This window comes from Micropterus dolomieu, linkage group LG21, assembly GCF_021292245.1.
Source record: "Micropterus dolomieu isolate WLL.071019.BEF.003 ecotype Adirondacks linkage group LG21, ASM2129224v1, whole genome shotgun sequence".
NCBI classification, from domain to species: Eukaryota; Metazoa; Chordata; class Actinopteri; order Centrarchiformes; family Centrarchidae; genus Micropterus; species Micropterus dolomieu.
Genome location: NC_060170.1, coordinates 26,563,967 through 26,586,092, shown reverse-complemented (window position 1 = coordinate 26,586,092; position 22,126 = coordinate 26,563,967). Strand labels below are relative to the sequence as shown.

The 22,126-nt window shown below is 42.1% G+C and overlaps 1 protein-coding gene across 4 annotated transcripts in view; it reads left to right on the top strand.

Annotated features, from left to right (window-relative positions):
- kiaa0825 (KIAA0825 ortholog) overlaps positions 1-22,126 on the top strand; it is a 222,358-nt gene that overhangs the window by 143,390 nt on the left and 56,842 nt on the right. For all 4 annotated transcript variants that reach the window (XR_006822563.1, XM_046035535.1, XM_046035532.1 and 1 more), the window contains exons 17-22: positions 1,296-1,526; positions 1,628-1,932; positions 2,193-2,299; positions 4,595-4,739; positions 6,989-7,144; positions 8,627-8,721. Coding sequence is in view for 3 of the 4 variants with exons in the window: in XM_046035535.1 (XP_045891491.1) it covers positions 1,296-1,526; positions 1,628-1,932; positions 2,193-2,299; positions 4,595-4,739; positions 6,989-7,144; positions 8,627-8,721 (1,039 nt within the window). In the remaining variant the exon portion in view is untranslated. The remainder of the gene's footprint in view (positions 1-1,295; positions 1,527-1,627; positions 1,933-2,192; positions 2,300-4,594; positions 4,740-6,988; positions 7,145-8,626; positions 8,722-22,126) is intronic.

Sequence of the window (22,126 nt, the reverse complement as noted above, 5' to 3'; positions counted from 1 at the left end):
TTATTGGACTGTGCCAAATCTTTGTATTATAATTTTGGTTACAGGATACCCCCAGTGCCCTCATTTCTATTTAAACTGTTCACTGAGTTAACTTTCATAGATTACATTGAGAGTTTCACTATTTCTCCACTTACAGTGATGTTTCATCACACAGAAGCAGCTTGTTTCGAATCAATACAACAGTCAATACTGTAGCGGGCAATATTAAGTCTGAGAACCAAATGACTTTGAAAAATAGGTCTAGGTCTCACCTGCCACAGAGCGCTTCTCCTTCGTAAAGCTATATCATTTTCTGTTCCGCTCTCCTCTTTTTCTATGGGTCTGAGGTCACACATTTGTTAGGCGTCCCTGGAGACTTCGGTGCACTTCCAGTGCTGTCACAGTTCTATATCTCTCTGTTGTAGCCTTTGGTTTTATAGCCGATGCTGTAGGAAGTTTATGGGTGCCTTACAACTTCATGCTGTAGCTGCTATGCTATCAATATGAGCGGGATGTGAAAGGGCAGAGCAACGAAAGACATAGTGCACCTGGATAAAGTAGTAAGACTTCTACTGTCGGGCCACCTGGGTTTGATTGAGAACATCTGAATTTTACTTGACATTCCTTGCTTTTAGTGTAGATATTTCAACAGAATACCATAGCACTCTGTGGATACGCAAGCTATTCATGTCTCTATATTTTACCATTGTTCGAAAAGTGGAGTCATTTCTGACACAGACTGATTGTGCTGTAATGACTAGGTGGACTATTGCTTGTTTGAAAAGCCCAATAGCACAGTACCCATAAAATGAAATGTAACTCTAATTTGGTAGCCATCATAAAATGAAATCATCACTTTCATTTATTTGTCAACGGTAGGACATGTCTGTGGGTCTTTGACATGTCCAAACCTTTTATTTAAGACCTACAGTAGTAGAACAGTATTTCAATAGAATAGTATTAAATACTACATTGATTAGGATGCCTCCAGTTTTTTATTAGGCATTTTAAGTTTAGTGACTGCTAAAACATTTGATGTACCATTATAGGACATAACTACAGAAACTCTACTAGTTCTACATAACTCTTCAAAATTTAATTGGTAGAGCAAAGTTTTTTCATGCCATGTTATCTGTGTTTATTGTCTGTCTTACGGCACCACACTGGTCATAGCCTAACATTGACTTTGTGCTTGTTCATGCACAGATCAGCTTAAAATCAGTGTCAAATAGAATTAGTAAAGTCTCAAGTCTTCAATTCCATATTCTTTCAGCCACCATTCTTTACCTGCTGCATTTGTTTACCACTTTTGTCAGACACAACGCAGACAGTACCTGTAGTGATCACCTGTGTCCGGGCGATAGTCACCATGTCTACCAACAGCCTCCTGGTACACCTGGTCTCCATGGTGATGGGTTGGCAGGCCACAGAGCAGCCTGGGGGAGACTTGATCAAGCGGAATGTACCAGAGAGTGTCCTGGCCAAAATTCCCAAGGAATGGAACTACATACCACCGGAAACACAAGGAAAGGAGACTTCCACTAAGAGTATGCAGAGGCTGGGTGTCACATTTTCAAAACAAGAGTGTTATAACACATTTTAGGGTTGTTTTTCCAAAACTAACATTTCTTTCTTTCTTTCTTTCCAGCTGTCATACCCTTCACTATTCAAGCCTTGTCCTTCATTTTCACCAATCTGCCCTTGGCCGTAGCATCCATACCTCTCCCCATACGCTTCCTCTTCCAAGTGGCAGAGAAGCACCTCTCCCAGCACACCCGGCAGCTGCGCTTAGTGGGCCTTTTACTCTGGGCCCTCATAGGCTGTTTGATCCAGAGCCTGGAGGACCCACACACACTAGAACAGATCAGCGGTGTGGCCTTGGGCCGTGGGGCGAAGGACCCCTTGTCCCTTCTGGCTGAGTGCCTTCAGGCTACCATCGGAATTCAACAGAAGGTAAGGGCTTAGGTTAATATAATAACAATAATTTTAACAATTACTTCAATAATAACACGTAGTGGGTTGGTTTATAATTTAGGGTAAGTTGGGACATTATACTGGACTGTTATAGTGTCACTTGTTAAAAGCAAGCTGAAAGTATACATTTATATACCCCATATACCATCATTTCATCCTTTTTATGGTTGATTTAATGTATGCCATGAAATCAATCGACATTTACTCATTTTCTTAATGGTCTGCTGTTTGTCTGACAGGGTATTCCCAAACCCACAGTGCACAAAGTGCTGCAGGCTCTGGAGGAAAAAAGACCCAAGTGGACAAACTTGCAGCTGCAGAAGGCACGCAAGCTCTGCTCAGACAGGTGAGAGGTCAACTGCGAGTATTTAGCAAGAGGTCGAGGTCAGACTGGTATTCATGTAGTTTTTTTTATGTTTTCATGCATTCATGAAAGCATTATCCATCATTACTCTCAGTTGGTATTGAGTATTCATGTGCACCTTCAATAACAAATGAGGTATCAATTAATTGTGATCATTTTGATTTGAAAAACAGCCTTTTATGAAATTAATTTCACATTACATCATTTTAGTGATTTATCAATGGTAAGATGGAGGTTGAGAGCTGATAGTCTGATGAAGGGGGAGGTTCAATCTGACGGATGGTGTATTCAGCTGCTTGACATTCAATATAGATGCTGAATAAAACAACGAAAAAGAATGCAGCTTAGATATGCTTTCTTTAATTGAGCATTCAAATTCTGATGTATCGTATCATTGAGATCATTTTTCATTGAAAAGCTTCATGAGTAAGATCAATGATTCTCAGATGTGTTGTTGTTGTGGTAAATGACGGACATACCGCATGACTGAGTGGACTGCAGGCTGGAGTGATGGGAAAACAGCTTTCACTTTTAGCTGATCTGTGACCTTTGGCTCTGCGTTTTGTAGCGTGTTCCCAGAAATTGCGCCTCTGGTCACTCACTTCATCATAACAAACTCTGGATGCATCCATCCTCATAAAAAGGTGATTCAGTGCCCGTAACACAACATGTACAATTAAAAAAAAGAGAAGAAGAATGAAATAAGTAAAAACACTGAGTAGATTATGGGCAGTTCTAGGAAATGCTGCCTGTTTTAGTGACTGGAAGAGAGAGAGATGATACTTGGGGGGGGGGGGAGACATGGGAGTAGGGGGGTGGGGAGGTGGTTGAGTGGAAAAGTGAAAGAAGAGTGATTATGTATCACCTGTCGGAGGCATTCACTGGGATCATTACTATTCATTAAACTAACCTTCACAGGGAAGTGACGCCTGGCTTGTAAACAATCAGAATACAGTGTCAGAGAGAGAGAGAGAGAGAGAGAGTAATAACTTCAAAAACAACTGGAACCCCACTCACTGGCATATCGCGCATGCACACACACACACACACACACACAGAGTAAATCCCTCGACAAAGAACATTTGCCCCTTGCGAGCCCTCCCACCTCTGTTCCCTCATCCCACTTTCCCTCCTTCCTTTCCCAACTGTAACCCCCCTCCCCACGCCACCCACCATGTCTTTGCAAAGTAATTTGTAGAGGAGAAGATTATTGTTCTCCATCATAGTGACCCTGGCTGGGCTGACGGGATGCATACACAGATGAAGATGAATGCAGTTATTCCTTGGCGGAGGTCTGCCTCTTTCAGGGCACATTGGCCCTAATGACATGATTGATAGGCTGTCCCAAATCCGGAGGGGCCCTCATTAATCACCCCGCTGACTGAATCCAATCATCTGCTTCACCTGCACAGTGATGGACAGGAAAGGATACAGCGCAGGTGCTGACACGGGTGCACAGCCACCATCGCCGACAACACCACTGCCTGGCCGCCAGGCAAAAGAATGAGGGGATGTACATGGACGAGAGGGGACTCCTCTTCCTTTGCTGCTCTCAATGTCAAGCAGCCAATGGCTGGCTGACAGGCGACACTGTTTCTGCCACCTTATAATTACAAAGGGGAAGAGAGAGAGCGAGAGAGAACAATGACAGGAAGTGTATGTGAAGGGGAAGGTTTGATGAACGGTAGTGTGATACCCATATATACAGGAAGGGCAGGAAAATTATGCGAGCGTCTGCCAGCGTTGGGGACTGTACATGCATGAGGACCTTGAGACACACACACGCACACACATGCATATACATGCTTAAGAACACACCAATCATGTTTAGTGCTCCAGCATCGTTCGATCAAAATCCCCCTATGTATCTCATGAATGGTAATGAAAACAGTGTATAATTTTGTTATCTAACCCTTAATTATTTATCTCACTCTTTTTCACCAGTGTTAGCCTTGACTGGACTGTGTGGAGTTTAGTGGAGCAAAGAGACATTTCTTTCCTTGCCAATTGCATTTTAAGTTCATTTGCCCTCTGGAGCATATGATCTCTGTTAAAACTAAAAAAGAAATCATTAATTCTAAACTCAGGAGTCATGTTTCAGTTCCAATTTTATCCCAAATTCTTCTCTAAACTAGAAACACTTCCTCACCCAGAGGTGGTATAGATCCAAGCTGACACTCTCCCTCTTCCTGTTTCCTCTCCTTTATCTTTTCCCTTTTTTTCTCTTTGTGTTTTCTCTCCTATCTCCTCCTTTTCCCATCTCTGTTTCTCTCTCAGTGTATTTGAGCGAGGAAGAGAGAGCGGAGTCGCTGCGGCTGAACTGACTGAGCAGAAAATAGGCCTGATGCTGCTGGAGGTCTGCCACAAAGCAGGTGGCAGCGACTACCTGAGGCAGATCTATCACATCATCCAAGGCAATGAGGTAGGGAAGCACTCCCTCTCCCCAGCAATTAGGTGGCTGCTGGCCTGAGGCTGCAGGCTGTTCAGGAGGGGGAGACAGAGGGAAAAGGGCTGCTGCTTATGTGCAGTCTGCTTTTTCTGATCTTCTGTTGTTCAGGTGACCTCAAGGGTGCAAACCCACAGTGATTTCCTGTGTTATATGCTCACCACATGTAGAGGAGAGGGAGCCACATGGATTCCTGACATTCAGTTTAAAACTCTTTCGAGGAGATCTGATCGAGAAAGAGCAGTGTTTCTTTAAAAACAAAAGACTCAAGGAAGTTATTTTAGCTAAATTCACTTCAGAGAAAAAAGTTTAACAAAATGAAAAGTACCTCTTCTCTAGAAAGTGCCCATATTCATTGGAGTAGTATACACTGTATATATAGAGAGTTTAGTGATATTTTCCCATAAGTTCACAGTTTGTAAAACAAGTGCTTTAAGGTGAGAGTGGACTTTGAAATAAGTCAAAAGTACAAAAGTCAAAAATATGTAAGAAGTGTTATGTACAGCGACTCAAGTTATTTTAACTGGTTCCATAACACCCCTTCAGGTAATCCTGTGGGCATTTCTGTAGTGAAAATCAAACTGAAACATCCTCCACCTACAGTACGCTACATTTATATCCCACAAACAACCTCCTACTACATGTACCTATGGCATGTATTCTTACCACACTGACTCTATCCATTATAGGATGAGGCTGAAAACATTGTGTATTTTTGTTATTGTATTATTATATGTTATTATTTTCTGTCAACAAATTCCATTAAAAAAACGAAACCAACTTCCCCACCCCATCTGTGAAAACTCACGCCAATGGGTTCCTATTGACATACAAAGACATGTATCTTCTGAAAAGGATGATGAACATATAATTGTTTTTGGAGATTATTTTCTACTGCAGATTTTGTGCTCTACTTCTGCAAACAAAGCTCTTTTGCACATATATAAACTATATTATGCTTCATTTTAATTCTTGCTGGTGGGATCGATTCATTGTTTGTTTTGGTCTTTGGTACAGAAGTCAAAGTTTTTATATATTTGCACGATGGCTTGGTCAACGACACTAATAGGGAGTGGTGGACCTTTTTGTGGAATTTGTTGACAATGAGAAAAATGTAGGTCACCAGACTTATCCTTTAAGTAGCATAAAGTTTAATTTTATTTAAAGGGGCCATTGCTCTGAAACAGACATTCCAGAAAAAAAATACTGCATTCATGATGATAACAAACAAGCAACAACAAGCACTTACAGTATTATAAGTCAAAATTTTGTTCATTGTTTGCACGATGGCTTGGTCAATGACACTAAGACAGAGTGGTGGATCTTCAATATTCAGCACAGCAGATACAACATACTGTAGGTATAGGTATCACTGACATGGTCCTCCTATATCCTATGACTGTAAGGACACAGCTTGGAATAACACAAACCATATACATTATGCTGCTGTTGATGGAGTCCATGAACAGCTATAACTCTGCGGAGCAATTTAACAGAATGTGAATGGGATTCCCAAGAAGGATCTGAGTTACCCTCCTGGCAACTCGAGGATCTCTACCCAGCCAAGGTCGAGGCAAGAACACAGAGGTCAGGGACAGACTGGGCTGGTGGTGAGGTGGAGGGATAGCAGGTTCGGAGGCCATGTCAAGCTGACGGATGGGAATATAGTGAATTCACACCAGGATGCCCACATGCCCAGGATGTACACACGCTTACAGAGACATACACACACTCAATACTTTATACTGTACAGCAAGACACCTGTACTAAGCAACCACAGAAAAGGTTACAGAAACAAAAGTAGAAAGTGTACTGGTGTCCTGAAAACCCTTCTGTTTCTCTTTCTCTACATCAACAGATATTATCTATATTTATTCCGTGTTTTCATTACTCCGTTCCCAAACAGCTCAGGTTAATTATACTTTTGTGAGGCTGGTCGATTAGGGAATACGTGTATGGGAGCCATTCTGCCCATTACTAGGCTTGTCTGAAAAAAAAAGTGCAGTATAAAACCTGTCTGAACTTGATTAGTTTGTGCTTTTGTTACCTCAGTCAAACAGTCAAATAACTTTTTGACCTCTCTCTGTTGGTCTTAGTTTCTCAGCCTTTTTCTTTACAGAATATTTTCTGTCAGTCTGCCAGTCATAATATGTCTTTTTCAACCTTCTTCCTTTCTGTCTCTCTTGTGTTTCTACCCCCTCTCTCCCCTTCCATCTTGGATACAGGAACTATTGATGTTCAAACTAAGTCGAAGTACAAACTCGCCCAATAATCCTCCTCACTTGGTGAACTTTGACCTCGGCTCTGAGAGTCACGTTGACTCTGTCGGCTTCAACCCTCTGCACCAATTTGACCACATTGGCAAGAAGAAGCTGGATCAGGTTTGTCAAGCATTTTGAGTTTATCATCACAGTTTAACTTGATAGCAAATTATGTTTTTATTATTTATTTTAGCTCAATGAAATGTCTTTGATATTCTAGTTATTACTGGAGCTTCTTAATGTCTTTAGATTTTTTATTGTGTGGGTGTACTTGTTACGTGCAAGGCGGCGTTGTTTTAACTTTCTCCCAAGGCCAGAAGCTTAATGTTGAAGGTTAGGAGATGTTTGAGTCTCTAGTGAACTGGATACTGTGGCAATCTCTGAAGTTGTCAGGTCTTTCTGGGGCTCGGCTTTCCTATTCTCCATAGGTCGCTGCCTTTTCCAAGCAGGAGTTAGGCAGGAAGAAAAGAACGCTGCTAAGGTGAAAAGATGAGAGAAGTTTTCTTTTACAAAAAAATGAGTAATGTTAAAGGAGAGTGCAGTCTTAAAGTGCACTTCTTTGGGGCTTTGAACCGTATACCCTCTTACCCCAAACTTATCCCCAGGAGTGCCACCATGATGTTCAGTTGTTTTTTTCTCCATAAAGGGGATAACTCTAGCCACAGGTAGTTTTTGTTCATTGTGAGAGTTGTCAGCTTTCCCCCTCATTTCCTTCCTACTATCAAGGGAAATCCTGCTGATATCACACAAAACAATCAACAAAGGCTAGCATATCCTCAAGACGGGCTTGTGTGTCTTTTTACTTTTAAAAATGGATTGGATGTATTTATACATTTGTGATCCCTTGTAATGTAGCTGTGTTGCTGCTATTGTTTTTCAAGAACAGACACGTTTTAATCCTAAGTCTTGGCCCGTTTTCAGCTTATCACAGGAGGCTGCATAGCTTTGCATAGAAACACCCTATTAAGAGAATGATTAAAATGCCTGCTCCACTTCAGGTGCCTGTGTTGTTTGTCAAATAAAATGGAGGGAGGAGGGGAAAAAAGTTACATCCATCAATCACCTATGAGGAAGGAGCAGGGGGGGTGGATGGATGGAGGGAACGAGTGGAGTTCTCCTCCTTTTGTCAATAAAACTCAGCCTGGAGTTAAGAGTGACATTTTGGCAATCAAAGCAATCTGATTTTTATTTGCTTTCCCAATATGGTGCTAGTGCCAAGTGTGTGTGTGTGTGTGTGTGTGTGTGTTTAAAAGAGAGAGAGAGCAAGAGATGGAGAGAGAAGTGTGGGGGGGGGGCTGGCGGGGTGCCATTGAAGATAGTAAGAAAAAAGCAGTGCAGTCAGAAGAGTAACGACTCCCTCCCAAAATTGATTTATCTTTCTATAAATGATGGCTACATCCCCCCAAATGGATTTATAAATTAATTGCTGTCTTATTGGAATAAAAACCTTCTTGTGTGGACATGATTGATTGCCTGATGTCGGTAGCCTGTGCTGGGGACCCCCCTCCTCCTTTGTTAGTGGGTCCCAGCTGGAGCGGTAATGCACTGATGGTATTAACCCTGATTAATAACTAACAATACGCTATCCTCATACATCAACAGAGTGCCGTGGTCGACTGGGCATGGGACTGGCCAAGGCTGCTGCCAGCTTATCAGGGCATGAGTCAGGTCACCTTCAAAACTCTGCTGGCCAACAGGTAAAACAGAAATTTCACTTGTTACATATGCGCATGTTCATCACCAGCGGTGTGTGCATGTGTTCTTACATGCAACGAGTGTCTTTTTGTGTTTTCATGTCATTATTATGATCCTCACAGGTGTGTTTTTGTTTTGGAGCAGTCTTTTCATGAAATAAAAGCCCCACTCCACAGAGGTGCTGCACCAGTAGTGTCGTTACCTGTACAAAATGAGGCGTTCACTTGGGAAGTTTCCCTCCACCCCCAAATTCCCCTTTGACTTAACTTTGGCATAAGCTTCAGTCATTGGGGATCATAAAGCCTAGCTGCTCTACATCAGAGATTCAAACTTCCATTTTGTTTGAAGGCCAAGGACTCCTGTGGCTTCCACAATGGAGGCTGAGCTGTACATGATGAGAGATGGGAAAAGGAGCACATGTGTGCATGCAGATTTCAGTAACTGTGGTATGCCTGCTCTTTGGGTACTTTTGAGGCCTTGAAACAACCAGAAAGGTAGTTAAAGATGGAAAAGGTGTGTGGCTTGCTCAGATCTGGGTGTCACCTGATTGAAGAGTTTTTCGCCATTCCTGTCCCATCCTTCTCTTTCCCCCCCGTCCTCTCCTGTTCTGCTGTGCAACGGGCATAAATATTTATGCAGGTATGTGACACATATTAGATGGCAATACTTCAGGCTGTTCCCTGTTCTCCATTCACAGCTGTCACGCTGCCAGCTATCAGGGAGCTATGGGGCTACTGCACCTTGTCTCCACGCCTACGCCCAATCCATTCTAAATCACCGCCATTGTAACACACACACACACCTCTCTAACAAAGGGCAAGCTCTGCATCTGCCAAGGACACAGGTCTAATAAGGGTGAAGTACGCAGCTCTGTGCTGTGCTGTGACGAGCTTTGTCGCCTTCGTGCCTCTACATCCTCTTCCCAACACACACATACACACACTCCATTCTTCCTCCTTTATATGCTGCTTTGTTGCATGTTAAAACAGATACTGTCATTGCTTGACTGAGCCAAATTAGTGTTGGGGCATTCATGAATAGAGAGAGAGGGAGAGACGAGAAAGAAAAGAGAGATTGGACTTGCTGTTTGTGATTGTGAATGACATGGAGAGACAGAGCAGTCAATACTGACAAGGCACCAAAAAGTATGAGGAAGGATGGGAGTGGGAGGGAGTAAAGGTTATATAATTCACCCTAATCTCACAGTATCAAAGTGTCTGAGATTCTGCCATTTGCCTCATTAGCCTCTCTTTGTTGGGCCAGAGGAGCAGATTTCATGGAGGATTTGGAGAATGGCTTTGGTTCTGCCTGAGACGCTCGCACAGAGCAGGAAGTCAGTTTCACGGCTGGCGACATGTAAGCTGTCAAAGTTTTCCTCAGATCCATCTCCGACTCAAAAATATCTCACAAGCTATAGAAGACCATTCACGGGATAAGCGCACTGATGTCAGATCCACTGATCCATTTGTTAGTGCAGATAAGGATAATGCTTTCTGCCTAACTGCAGACTGAAGTGCCCTCGGCTATTTTCACTGAGACTTCACAACAATTACTCTTCTACTACCTCCAGTTGCTGGACAAACCACAGGATATAATCTTACTCTCTTGACTATATTAATAGTAATGACACTGTCTCATACTGTACAAAAGCACCTATCATTATGACCTTGTGATGTTCTGTAGTTTCCGTCTTAAAAGTTTTAGTCTCCTTGAATGACTTCCCTTCCTTGTACACAGCCAATATTTTTTTTTCACTCCCTGGACTGTGTGAGTTAGCAGTGTGGCCCATTGGCCTCCTATATATTGTTACAGTGGCAGGACAGTTATTGTGCCCAGGGTTTATATCACATTCTAATGGAGCAAGGCTATGAGTTAAGGGCGATAGGCTTTTACACCAGGGCTGTTAAATCACTGTTCAGATGACTTCATTAGCAGAGCAGGACACATGCTGAGACTCTTTCGCCTGCACACACATAAACACACACATAAACACACACACACACACACACATACATACACTTTCGCCCTGCTGCCTTGACGGTGTAGCATCGGGGCCAGACAGGAGGGAGAGTGGATTTATACAGGTGTGTGTGTCCTTCTTTGTCACCTGTCACTTTACTTCCCTCAGCACGATGTCTCATCCATCATCTGCAGATTGAGCTTTTCAGCAGAAACCAGACTGATTAATACTACCCTAGGACCCCCAGGGTTGACCGGCTGACTGGCTGACCTGGCTTCTTGACAGGCTTGGAGGTTTGAATGGATAGATGGACGAATTGTGGGTGGGCTAACTTTTTAGGCTGCTTGTTTGCTGTTTAAATTGCTGACTAACTGGTGGACTGGCTTGGTTAGGTACTGAGTGGTTGGTGCAATGGTTGTAAGAAGCAGTGATTATTGGAATAGTTGTTGGATTAATGACAGACTGAATGGTATTTTGACTGAATGGCTGACTCGCCTGTTGGTTTGTTGGCCTTTTTTGATAAATGACAGGTCTCAAAAATGGATTGATGGATAGATGATGGACTGACTGACTTGAAGGATAACTGGTTGACTGTTTGCTGATGGCTAAAAGACAAACTAGGGTCCCAGTCTAGTTTTACTCAAATTAGCAGGACCTATACAGAATCTGTAATTGCATCTACAAAGTATTTTGTTCCTTACAAGTTTCCAAATTATCTTACAAATTATTTTAATTCACATTTTTGCTTTGGGCTTCCTGTTTCCTTGCCTTACACCTTTGATTTTCTAAACCCATCTTTACACTTTCTTAATCATCTTCTTAACCATCTTTCTGAACTTACAGTAAATCATGTCCGTTAGCCTATATACTATGATATACAAATGTACAGTTGAATGAAAGAGGTATACTGATGTATACTGTAGAAATACCACACCATAAAGTATTCAATAATCAAGGTTCATGGGCAGACCTCAATAGGACCACAGTACGTTTTAGATTTGTATCAACCATACTGATGTGTATTCACTCAGTTCCTTTATTACTAGTCTCTAGCAGGTTTAAAGCAAGGTTCCTTTTCAGAAATGCAAAAATTACTGACATTTAACCTTGAATGAACTGGGCACCAAGGGCTTGTGTTAATTGTCATGATTTATGGATTGAAATTTGTCCACATTGCCTCACTCTTTGACTTCAAGTTATGAGCTACCCTTTGTCGTAGAGGCATGGCGTCAAAGTACTGAGTGATTCAACTGATACTGAATAGTTTCTCTTCAACGATCTATGAATGTATAGCACATCTGCTCTGTCCTTGGTCTCGTTATGAAATGCCTTTTTTCTCTAGTGAACAGCATATGTTTGTACGAAACAGTCAAAAGCAACACAACCCCTGTGTAGGTTGGAATTAGTAGCTCGCCCTTCTCTTTTCTTATTTTAACCATGATTGTGTTACAAGGCCTTTACAAACCTTAGTCATCAATGTAATTTTTCTTTTCTATCCAAGAAAAATAAGTAGTATTGCCACAGACCCATTTTAACTGCCATCTGCCAAGGTGACTTTCTGAGACACTTTCCTTGTGTCTGTATGTCAGAGAAGGTCCTCTGAACTGGTTGATAAGGGGTAGCCAAGTATGAGAGATGAAGCTTCATGTGTCACAGGGCGGCTCCTCCACTCTATCATATGGACCTAATATCATCCAAGGACATTCATGCTTACATCTACAACACTGGTCCAATGTGCAATGTTTCCTAAAACCAGCATGGGACAACATGAAGTCTTCAAATATTGTCCAACAGTAAATTCAAAATTAGATGTACTGTGGCTTGTGCTATTTTCAAATCTAATATTCTGTGTAAGCACTCGTTCTCACAATTTTATTTCACGCACTGACAGTAAGAGAGCACTAGCAGCATTGACCCATAGATTTGGTAGCTTAATATGGTAAGCTACACTGTAACTACTAAACACTAAAGCATTTCCTCTGCATTGTCTCATTGTTGATGTTACCCCTCAGGTCCATAACAATAGCAGTTTGTGGAAAAATGCCAGTCTGTGGCATTCTCTTGCTTGAGCGGCTCCTTAAATTGCGGCGATAGACGCTTGTGCTTTCAGGAAGTGGGCAATCGCCATCTGTTCCTGGGCTCTGCCATATGGTGGGCCTTTTTCTCAGGGAATAAAATAAAAACAAATATGTCAGAATGTTCGTCTTCCTCCATGGACGCTGATCAACCTGGGGAGAAGCTGGATCTCAGTGTGTCTGGATTAATGGTCTTACTTTATGCTTTGGGGAATGAGGGAGTGTGTGCTTGTGGTTGGTGGGGCTTTATGTTTGTGTGTGTGTGTGTGTGTGTGTGTGTGTGTGTGTGTGTGTGTGTGTGTATATGAGCGCATGTGCATGCATGTGGTAGGGTATGTACACGCTAATGGACATTTATGTACCTGTAAGTATTTCTGGAATCATTTATCTGACTTAAAGGGCGATGTTACCTTACCATTTTGAGCACTTGGTTGCCCTAGTCTTGGAAGCATTAAACAACACAGGAGAAAAGAGCTTCAAGGTTAGCAGGAGTGACATCTCATGGCTGCAGCTGCCAAAGAAACAAGAAGAAACGCTCTCAAGCCATCATCAGGCTCTCCGTCTTGCGAGGCCAGAAATTCAAAAGACTTGTCACTTTTGAAAATCAGGAGAGTGTGATGTGTCATTGAGGAAGGGCTTCTTTCTTCTCTCGTCGTTCCCCTTGTGTGTGTCCCCTCAGCTGACTGACAGCTAGGGATGTGAGTTTGTGTTGGTGGAGACAGAATACATCTTTTGTCTGCTTGGTTATACATGGTGTGTTTTGTCTTCGCTACCCCTGGACAGCACTGACACATTGAGGTTTTCATTAGCCGTAAGCAGGTGGCGGAGGAGAGGGACGAGCTTGTGCGCATGAGTCTGCTTGCCTGTGTGCGTACGCATCTGCACTGCACCAACTTGTATACCGTATGCATATCATGGAGGGCGTACATGTGTCTGCCTGCATGTGTGTGAATGTTCACTCTCATATTTCAGTGTGTGTGATATTTGGAGGTTTGCTCCAAAGGCGAATAAATCAGTGATGCCTGGGATAAGGCCGTGGCCCCTCCTCAAACTGCACAGACAAGCTGAGAGGCTCATTAATCAAACGGCCAGTCACAGATGTGATGGCTTCCACACAAACCGCCAGCAGACTGTGAAAGTCACATCCAACAGAGTCAACTGTCAGCCAGGCAGGCAGGCAGGCCACACTTTTCCTCTCCCCCTCTCTATATCTCTTTCCCCTCTGTTGTATTTATCTCCCAGTCTCCCTATACCTCCTCTCACCTCCAGCATGATGCCTCACTGTGATACATCTGAAATATTTGTCTTGTCCCTCTAAAAACGATCTGGAGGGTCGAGGCAAATCTATCTTCTCAGAGAGTGGTCATGGTCAAACCATCCTAGAGACACGAGACATTAGTCATTACTGCGCATTGCTCTGTTCTCTGTGGTCACAGCAGTCTGTACTTTGTGGTACAGTACAGTTTTTCCCCAGTATTTGCTATTCAGAATCTGTTGTAACTTAAATAAATCCTAATTCATTTGATGTATAAAAGCGATAGAGGGGCAATGATTTTGCTTTGGTCCTTAGGAATATGTTTGAGTTTAGTATGATAGGCAGGTCGCATACTGCTGCATACTGTTCACTGTGTACAGCTCTAGGTGTATATGCTGACACAGTAAGAAGATTCTCACCTGTAATTCACACTGCACAGAACATCCAGGGGTACATTCAGGAGTAAAATGTGGTTCCTCCTTCATGGAAATGCACTCATGTGAAAATTTGTTTTCCCATCTCTTTCTGGTTATTATATCACTTATTATAAATTCTAACCATTTCGCTGCTGTGATCTCCATGCCCAAAGGGTTTGAATTGGTTACAATTGTTAACAATAGATACAATAATATCACGATTCACTGGCAGAATTGTCAGTGCACAGTGCTTATGCCACAAGGCAAGCTTCTCAATAGGATTATCTGGCTGTCCCTTGTGTATTGTGAACTTTCTGCAGTGTCACCTGACCCTCTTTTTCACAAATATTATGATTTCATATAATTTCACAACATAAATAGCAACCTCTGTGATTGTTCCAACTTCCAACCTTGGATGGATAAATAGTTGGAAAGACTCACACCAGAGCTAAATGAAAATGCCACTTAATCTACTGCAGAGCCCTCCAAGGATGGAGAGAAATGCTGGATGGAACAGGGACAAAACAAAGCCACCCGTTCCTGATTAAAAATGGCAAGTCCCAAGGCTCCCCAAATATACTTGGGTATTTGATGGTACAAATATAAAGACAGTACTCTACAAAGCAATAGAAAGCTATGCTTTTGTGTTAGGTTTGTGTAATTCTGGTAGAGGGGAGGCGTTTCTATTGTTACAATGGCAGAATTTTGAGGATCACACCAGTGCAGTTGGAGCCTCACAAAGCTGAACTACTTATTTGCCAGACCACTTATTGCTACCCAGACCTTATGAGCAGTTATTTTAACCAGGTTTTTGTAAATATGAAATGAGCCATGATTCAGCAACTTTATGGCCTATTTAACACATTTTATTTCAGTGTGAAAATCTGAAGCAAAAACTAATGACAGCCCAGCAAGTGGTGTCTTTGTCTAATCACGTGAAGGAAGGATTGATGTTGATGTTAGAGTGAAGTGAATTGAGATCTCTGTCTATCATGCCTTGTACAGCGCACTTTTGTGTGTCTCAAGAAAATGCCACGTTACATTGAGTGAAATTGTGGGCTGTCATTATGAGCCTTGTGCAGTAGTAATAATATCAGTATTATCTAAAAATTCCATATCACTGCAATATCATGGCAAACACAAAAATAATGCCACAGCACAGTGTTCATTAAGATGCTTTTCTTTTGTTTTTTGTTACCACACCTGACTTTGGGGGCTTTGTAGAAACTTTTGCCTAGAAATTCTACTCTGCCCACTGGGTAATTGTTTTTGTCAGCTCTGTCAGCAAAATAATTCCATATTTTGCCCCTGGAACTAGTTTTGGCAACGAGTTTAGGTGGACTGGGACTCAGTTAAAGACATGGTGGACTGTTTGACGCTGTTGCCATGTTTCCTGCTGATTTACTGAGTTGACTTTCTAGCTGACTGCAGCAGCCCATTGTCAAGAGCCAGACTGTGACCGTCTGTTCCAGTCCATCATTGTATTCTTTTTCTTCTTTTTTCTAGCTAGCCTATTCCATGTGCCATCTTTAGTCAGACTCTCTAGAGGTGACACTGAGTTAGGCTTTTAGCTTGCAGAATATGTTTGATTGTTTGATGAGTGAATTAAATAATTAATACTGTAAAACTCAATGATAGATTGGAAAAAATACTAATGACATTTTTGTTTACTGAGTCAATACTGCAGTCAAGAAAAGCTGTGCTGCATATACACATATAATTTATACAGAAATGGTGATGTTGAAATCTCTAATTGTAGAATTAATAATAGTAGTTACATTTGCAATGTTACTGTCTATTTACATGCGTGAACCATTGTAGCATAAGGGTTAAAGAGGTCATTCCTCTGCAAAAAAGGGTGAGAGCTTAACTTTATTACTGGCAGCAGCCAAATATCATGTTCATGTATTTTTGCAAGACTTTCTGCCTCTCAACACTCATCCAGTGTGTGTCACTCTCAAAAAGGGCATCAGCTAAATGCCTAAAACATAATGTCTGTGTGTGCAAGCCCTCCTGTGTGAAGCTGTGTGACGGTTTGGTACATCACGAGGTTCTATCCTGTCGCCAGGCTCATTAGCCTGTCGGCGGCGCCCAGGCTGCCCCAGCCAATCGCTTCTCTCCGTGTGGCTCTGCAATTTGCATGTGGTCCAGGAAGAGATAATTAGAGGGATCTCTGCCTGTCACTGTTAATCTGGGACTTAGTGAAGGGCTGTGACGCCGACATGCTGATGGACTGACACACATGTCTACACACACAAACACACAGAGTGTAGCATCATACCCGTGTACTCAAATTGGCATCCGATACAGACACATGCAAGCCAATTGCAAACACAGTACCTGCCTGCATACATACTACCACAATGCACAGGCACCCACAAAACGCACATTTACTTCCCAACTCTGCTGCTAAATTGGAGTGTTAGTCTTTATTAACACTCACTTTTTGACCTGTGACCAGTACCGCTGAGTTTTTGTCACCTTTTTGTCTCTCATACTGCTGCATTTTACACTAAAATATATCAAAGCTGATACTCCATTGGTATGTTAATGATAGCATGTTGACTCAGTGGCTGTTTACACCAGTTGTACTATGCTGTTGACACAGGTTTTAGATCCCTGTTCAGATAGACAGTGCGCTTGTTGCTTCCCAAACAGGCAGAATGCTCGGTAAGCCTTTTGAACAAGCCCAGCTGTCAGCCCTATATATTTTCACTCACACACACACACACACACACACACACACACACACACACACACACACACACACACACACACACACACACATCAATACGCACACATCACAACAAACATGTACATGTGCTCATGCACTGGCATGTCCCCAGCCACACACATGCTGAAAACACACAAACTCACTCACACATCGCTGATTGGCAGGCCTCCTGTTTTCACATAATTCCGACTGATTTATCCAATCAATCTCACTTGGAGAGCTGCTAAAGCGTTGACTAATATTAAGAGTAGAACATGCGACAATTAAAACATCCTTCAGGTAATTACAGAGCTGGTTTAGCAGCAAACAACTGAAGCATTTTATACATTCAGCGTGTTGCCTGTTTTATTTGTACCTGTTTGATAGTTAATCGGAGGAAATGAGGTACACTGGTGAATGTTACCGGCTTTAATCCACATATTATGTAAAATATATCATTAGCTGAATGTGTCTATGCAAATATTGACTCTGTTCACCTAATTGAATATCAGTGACAGTGTTTCATCCTGTACAAGAAAATACTGTGTAAAAATCTGGATAGATGTTCTTGTCAGTGCAAAGCTTATTTTCCACCCAAATGACAGCCAGTCCTTTTTTTGGACACTGTGGGACTGTTTAATGGTGCATGTTGAGAGAGAGGTTGAGCACCGTTGCTGACCTCATCTGTCCTGCTCTGTGACCCTGTGTCACCACTGATGACACATAATAGTTGACACTTGACTTTAGGGGCTCTTTAAGTGCCAAGAGTGCCCAAGGCCCTGGATTCATATTCTAATGCGGTCATCTTTGTTCTCTGCGCCTCCACCTTTTGTTCAGGAGCTCTCTCTACACTTGTTTCCACTTTTTCTTTTCCTTTCTTCATCATTCTCTCTCTTTTTCTTTCTCGTGTCTCACAGATGAATACACACATGCAATAACACACACACACTAACACTTAGACCTACTCAGACACACTTTTACTGAAATAGCCTGTCCCGCCCTCCTGCCCCTGTGCCATTACAGGTAAGCACAGAGGTGCACTTGTCTTGACACTTGTCTTGACAAATCTATAGACAGCCAGAGCAGACACTACAACTGGAATCAACCCCCTGTTTTCAGCTTTTCTCTCCCAGTGACTGGCTCTCATCACTGTCCTCTTTTACCCTTATATACAGCCCGTTTTCCTGCCTTCACATGCCTTCACTACCTAAATATTTAATATACGGTTGAGTATTGTTTCGATTTTAATGACTCTGATTCAGATTGTGCTTATTGATTACGATCAAGTGTAATTGATTCCTCAATTTTCATTACACTATTGTTTGAGTTGGCAAAAAAAGGGGATGGATGAACCAGCATTAGCTAAGATGGCATTACGGCTTTGACATGGGTAACAAAAACCATTGCATTCTCATACCATGCTACAATAAATATGTCCGCATGTCAGAAAAACTTCCTCTCTTGCATGATCACGCAATGTTTACATTTGGCTGCTTAGCCACACTTTTCAGCGCAATAGTAGCTGCACTAGCCGGATTAAACAAATGCATCGATGCATGTAGAACCTGCGATGCAGATGGAAGCACAATAGGTCCAAACTTCATTCTCAGGAATCAAAAAGCAAAATTCTGCAGCAAACCCGCAGTTATTATGAATTTAAAACCTGTTCCAATTCAGAACAATTGTTTTATGCCCAACCCTAATTATTATCTAAGCAAGCCAGATAGCAAAAATGTGGTAACCAGGTAGGCTGTCTCTCTGTGGCAATTCAAATGGTAAATGTGTGCTTGCTTTCTCCCTTCCCCGTGCCTCACACTCTCTGTTTCCCCCACCTTTGTGGATTTTTACTCTTTTTCTTTCAACTCTTTCTCCTTTTACCTGCTCTGGCTCCCCCTCTCCCCTATCTTCTCAGAGAAACCATCATGGGTCATGTTTTTCTGAGTCTTTGATCACTGAGTAGTCTTTCAGCATGTTGACTACAAGGCCTCTCACCTCCCCAGTGGTTGTTGCAAAAGAGGGGGCACACTTATCTGGCTTCTATGATGTTAATGGTTGAAAGCATTTGCTGATGTTGAAAGTGTGTGTGTTTGTGTGTGTGTTTATGTGTGTGTGTGTGTGTGTGTGTGTGTGCGTCCACTCAAACATGATGAAAGACTCTGTTATAGCACTGGGTTGTGATCATGTTGCAGCTACAATGTAGCTATGTTCAGAGTTGGTTGATAATCAAGACATTCTTACCTAATGTACTGTATCTAACGGATAACAATCATGTGACACCGTCATCATTAGGGTGGAAGAAGAACAACTCTTAAAATTTGTGCATTGTTTTTAAATATCAAAAGGTTGGAATTTAGATCTCCTACTACCCCGAGCATTTCATCGATATCTATTTGTTCAGTTATTGCATGGAAAACTTCCTTCACTGTGCTATAATGGGTTTGTCCTCAGGGCACAAACTCTGGTTCAAATAGAAAAAGCCTCTTTTTCCCAGTCTTTACACCTCATGTGTGTGTAAACGTTGGTTGGGTGTCTGAGAGCTTTGCCGCTCCATCCAACTGCAGAATTCTCCCTTTTGTGCGATGCAGGGGATGGCCTTGATGTGACAGCTTGCGATGTTAGCCCAAGTTGTTTTTGACAGAAGACAAAGAAAAAGGAAAGAGGGGAAAGAAAAAAAAAAGATACATAAAGGCAAAGCTTTGGAAATTTTCCTCTGAGGTGAATTGCCTTTACAGGAATCAATTCTTTCTCTCCTTCGTTTTCTTGAAAAAAAAAACACATTTGTTTTCCTCTGTATCTTTGCTTTGTCATGACTGTTAAGAACAGTCTGTTTGATTGAATTTGCCACTGGAGACATTTAGTGATCCTGATGGATTCTTTGGATGCAGGACCTAGGCATGCTGGAAGCATCTTTTTTAGATGTTTTTTCCTTATGACATTATGGAAACAGGGCTACCCTTTACAGCAGACTGAGCGGTGAGTGGTAATATTTGACATATTGTACTGCTACATGCCAGTCTATAAGAATGCCAATGACAATCATAGGAAAGGACATTTAGATTACTGTCGAGCCTCCCTGTCCTGTCTCTTCCTATCTGGCCTCCTATCACTCCATCTGTTTTGTAATCTGTCTTCTCTTCATCTTGAGTTTGACTTGTAATGATGAAGAGCTGGTCAGAGGGGTGTAGAGCATTCGTGTGTGTGTGTGTGTGTGTGTGTGTGTGAGAATGGACAAGTTGATGTTTTTGTGTGAATGGGTGGGTCTTATGAGCCTGGTATGTGTGTGTATGCATGTGTGTCCAGTGTCTCTACCCTCACTGAGTTAGAGTGTGACCCCTGGGCTGTACCTTGCAATCAGTCAGCCTGCCTAGCCCTCCTGTCTGAGTGTTCCTCCTCCAGCCCTTTAAAAGAGCCCTTCTTATCACCATGTGGTAGACCTTCACTCTGCCCCTCACTGTTCTCAAGGTTAGTCTCACTCTGTGGCCTTTCTGTTTCCGCTATCCTTCATATGCGCCTTACAGGTATCTATCCATTCCCTACTTATCACACAGTCTCATGAAGGAGTCTGGATGTTGGAGGTTTCACCCTCCTTCCAGCTCTTCCTCTCAAGGTGAGTCTCTTCCGGTGCTCTCCATATAGCCTTCCACCAGCTCTCTATCCAGTACTAACACACATCTAAAAAAGGAGTGAAAGTTTAAAGGTGACTCAACTCCATTCTCCCTCTCATCCTCATTTCCTGCTCTTGTCTTTTCTGTTTCTCAGACTTGCCCTAACCCTGACCTTAACCTAACTGTAACCTAAACCTAACCTTACCCTAACTAACCGGTCCAAAAAGGGTAGGTGAGTCTCCACAATGTATGTGTAAATAGATTTATGTCCCCACAACATGAGTAATACGCACCCACACACACTCTTAGATACTTAAGTAAAAATTTACTGTGAGTGAAAGTTGGGCCGAACACACACACACACACACAATGAAATTCTGAGATAGTTAAGTAAAAAATCCCAGTGAGTGAAAATTGAGCCAAACACCTCCACTGAGAGTATATGTAGGGTATGTAGTGTTGATGCCCACATGCCTGCAGGAAAGGTCAAAATGCTTGCGATAATTTCAGAGCATGCCAACAGTAAAGATGTTTCAAGAAGGTTCTTCTACATGTACACTACATTCATATCTATCTGAGTGTATGTGAAATAATACATGATACAATGAATTTATGATGCATGGTTTGATTGAAAGTTAGTCATTCCTAAGTGTGGTGTGGTTATTGTTTTAGTGGATTTTAGGAATACAAATCTCAATGTTTTTGAATAATTGTGAAGACATCTAAAGCATTTGTGGTAACAACACTGAAAAAAACGCATTATTTTGCATGCACCCAAATCCTATTGTTCAGTTGCAAATGAAAAAGATTGGGAGCGAGGTATTTTAGGGGGAAAATATATCCTGCTGCAGCAGAGAAGCAGGGTTCAGTCATACAAGGGAGTCTGCTCTTTCACATCTCTTATTGCATTCTCATTCAATCCCTATCTCCCAGAAATCACGCTTATGTACTGTTAATTTGTTTTGCCTATTACATTTAAAGTGAAACATAATTGCTGCTATAGTTATGTTGATGGGGATTTTTTTCTAACGAATGAAGTTATACACTTTTGGTTGGCACTTTTGGCACACATCTGGTAGGGTGGTGGATGTTGGGCATATAAAGCATAGGACAAAGGGAAAGATTGTGGTTACTGTTACATGTTAATAAAGTAAACATGTCCCTTCTCGTGCTTCATGTCACTGATGACTATTTCAATGTTAAGTGAAGACTATGCTTTCTTCCGAACCTTTACCATGTGCTGGGAGTGCCTTAACATAACCATAAAACAGTTTAGGTGCAATAAGCAAGAGCTATTGGAGGGGAAACTATATATATATATATATATATATAGTTTCCCCTCCAATAGCTCTCTCTCTCTCTCTCTCTCTCTCTCTCTCTCTC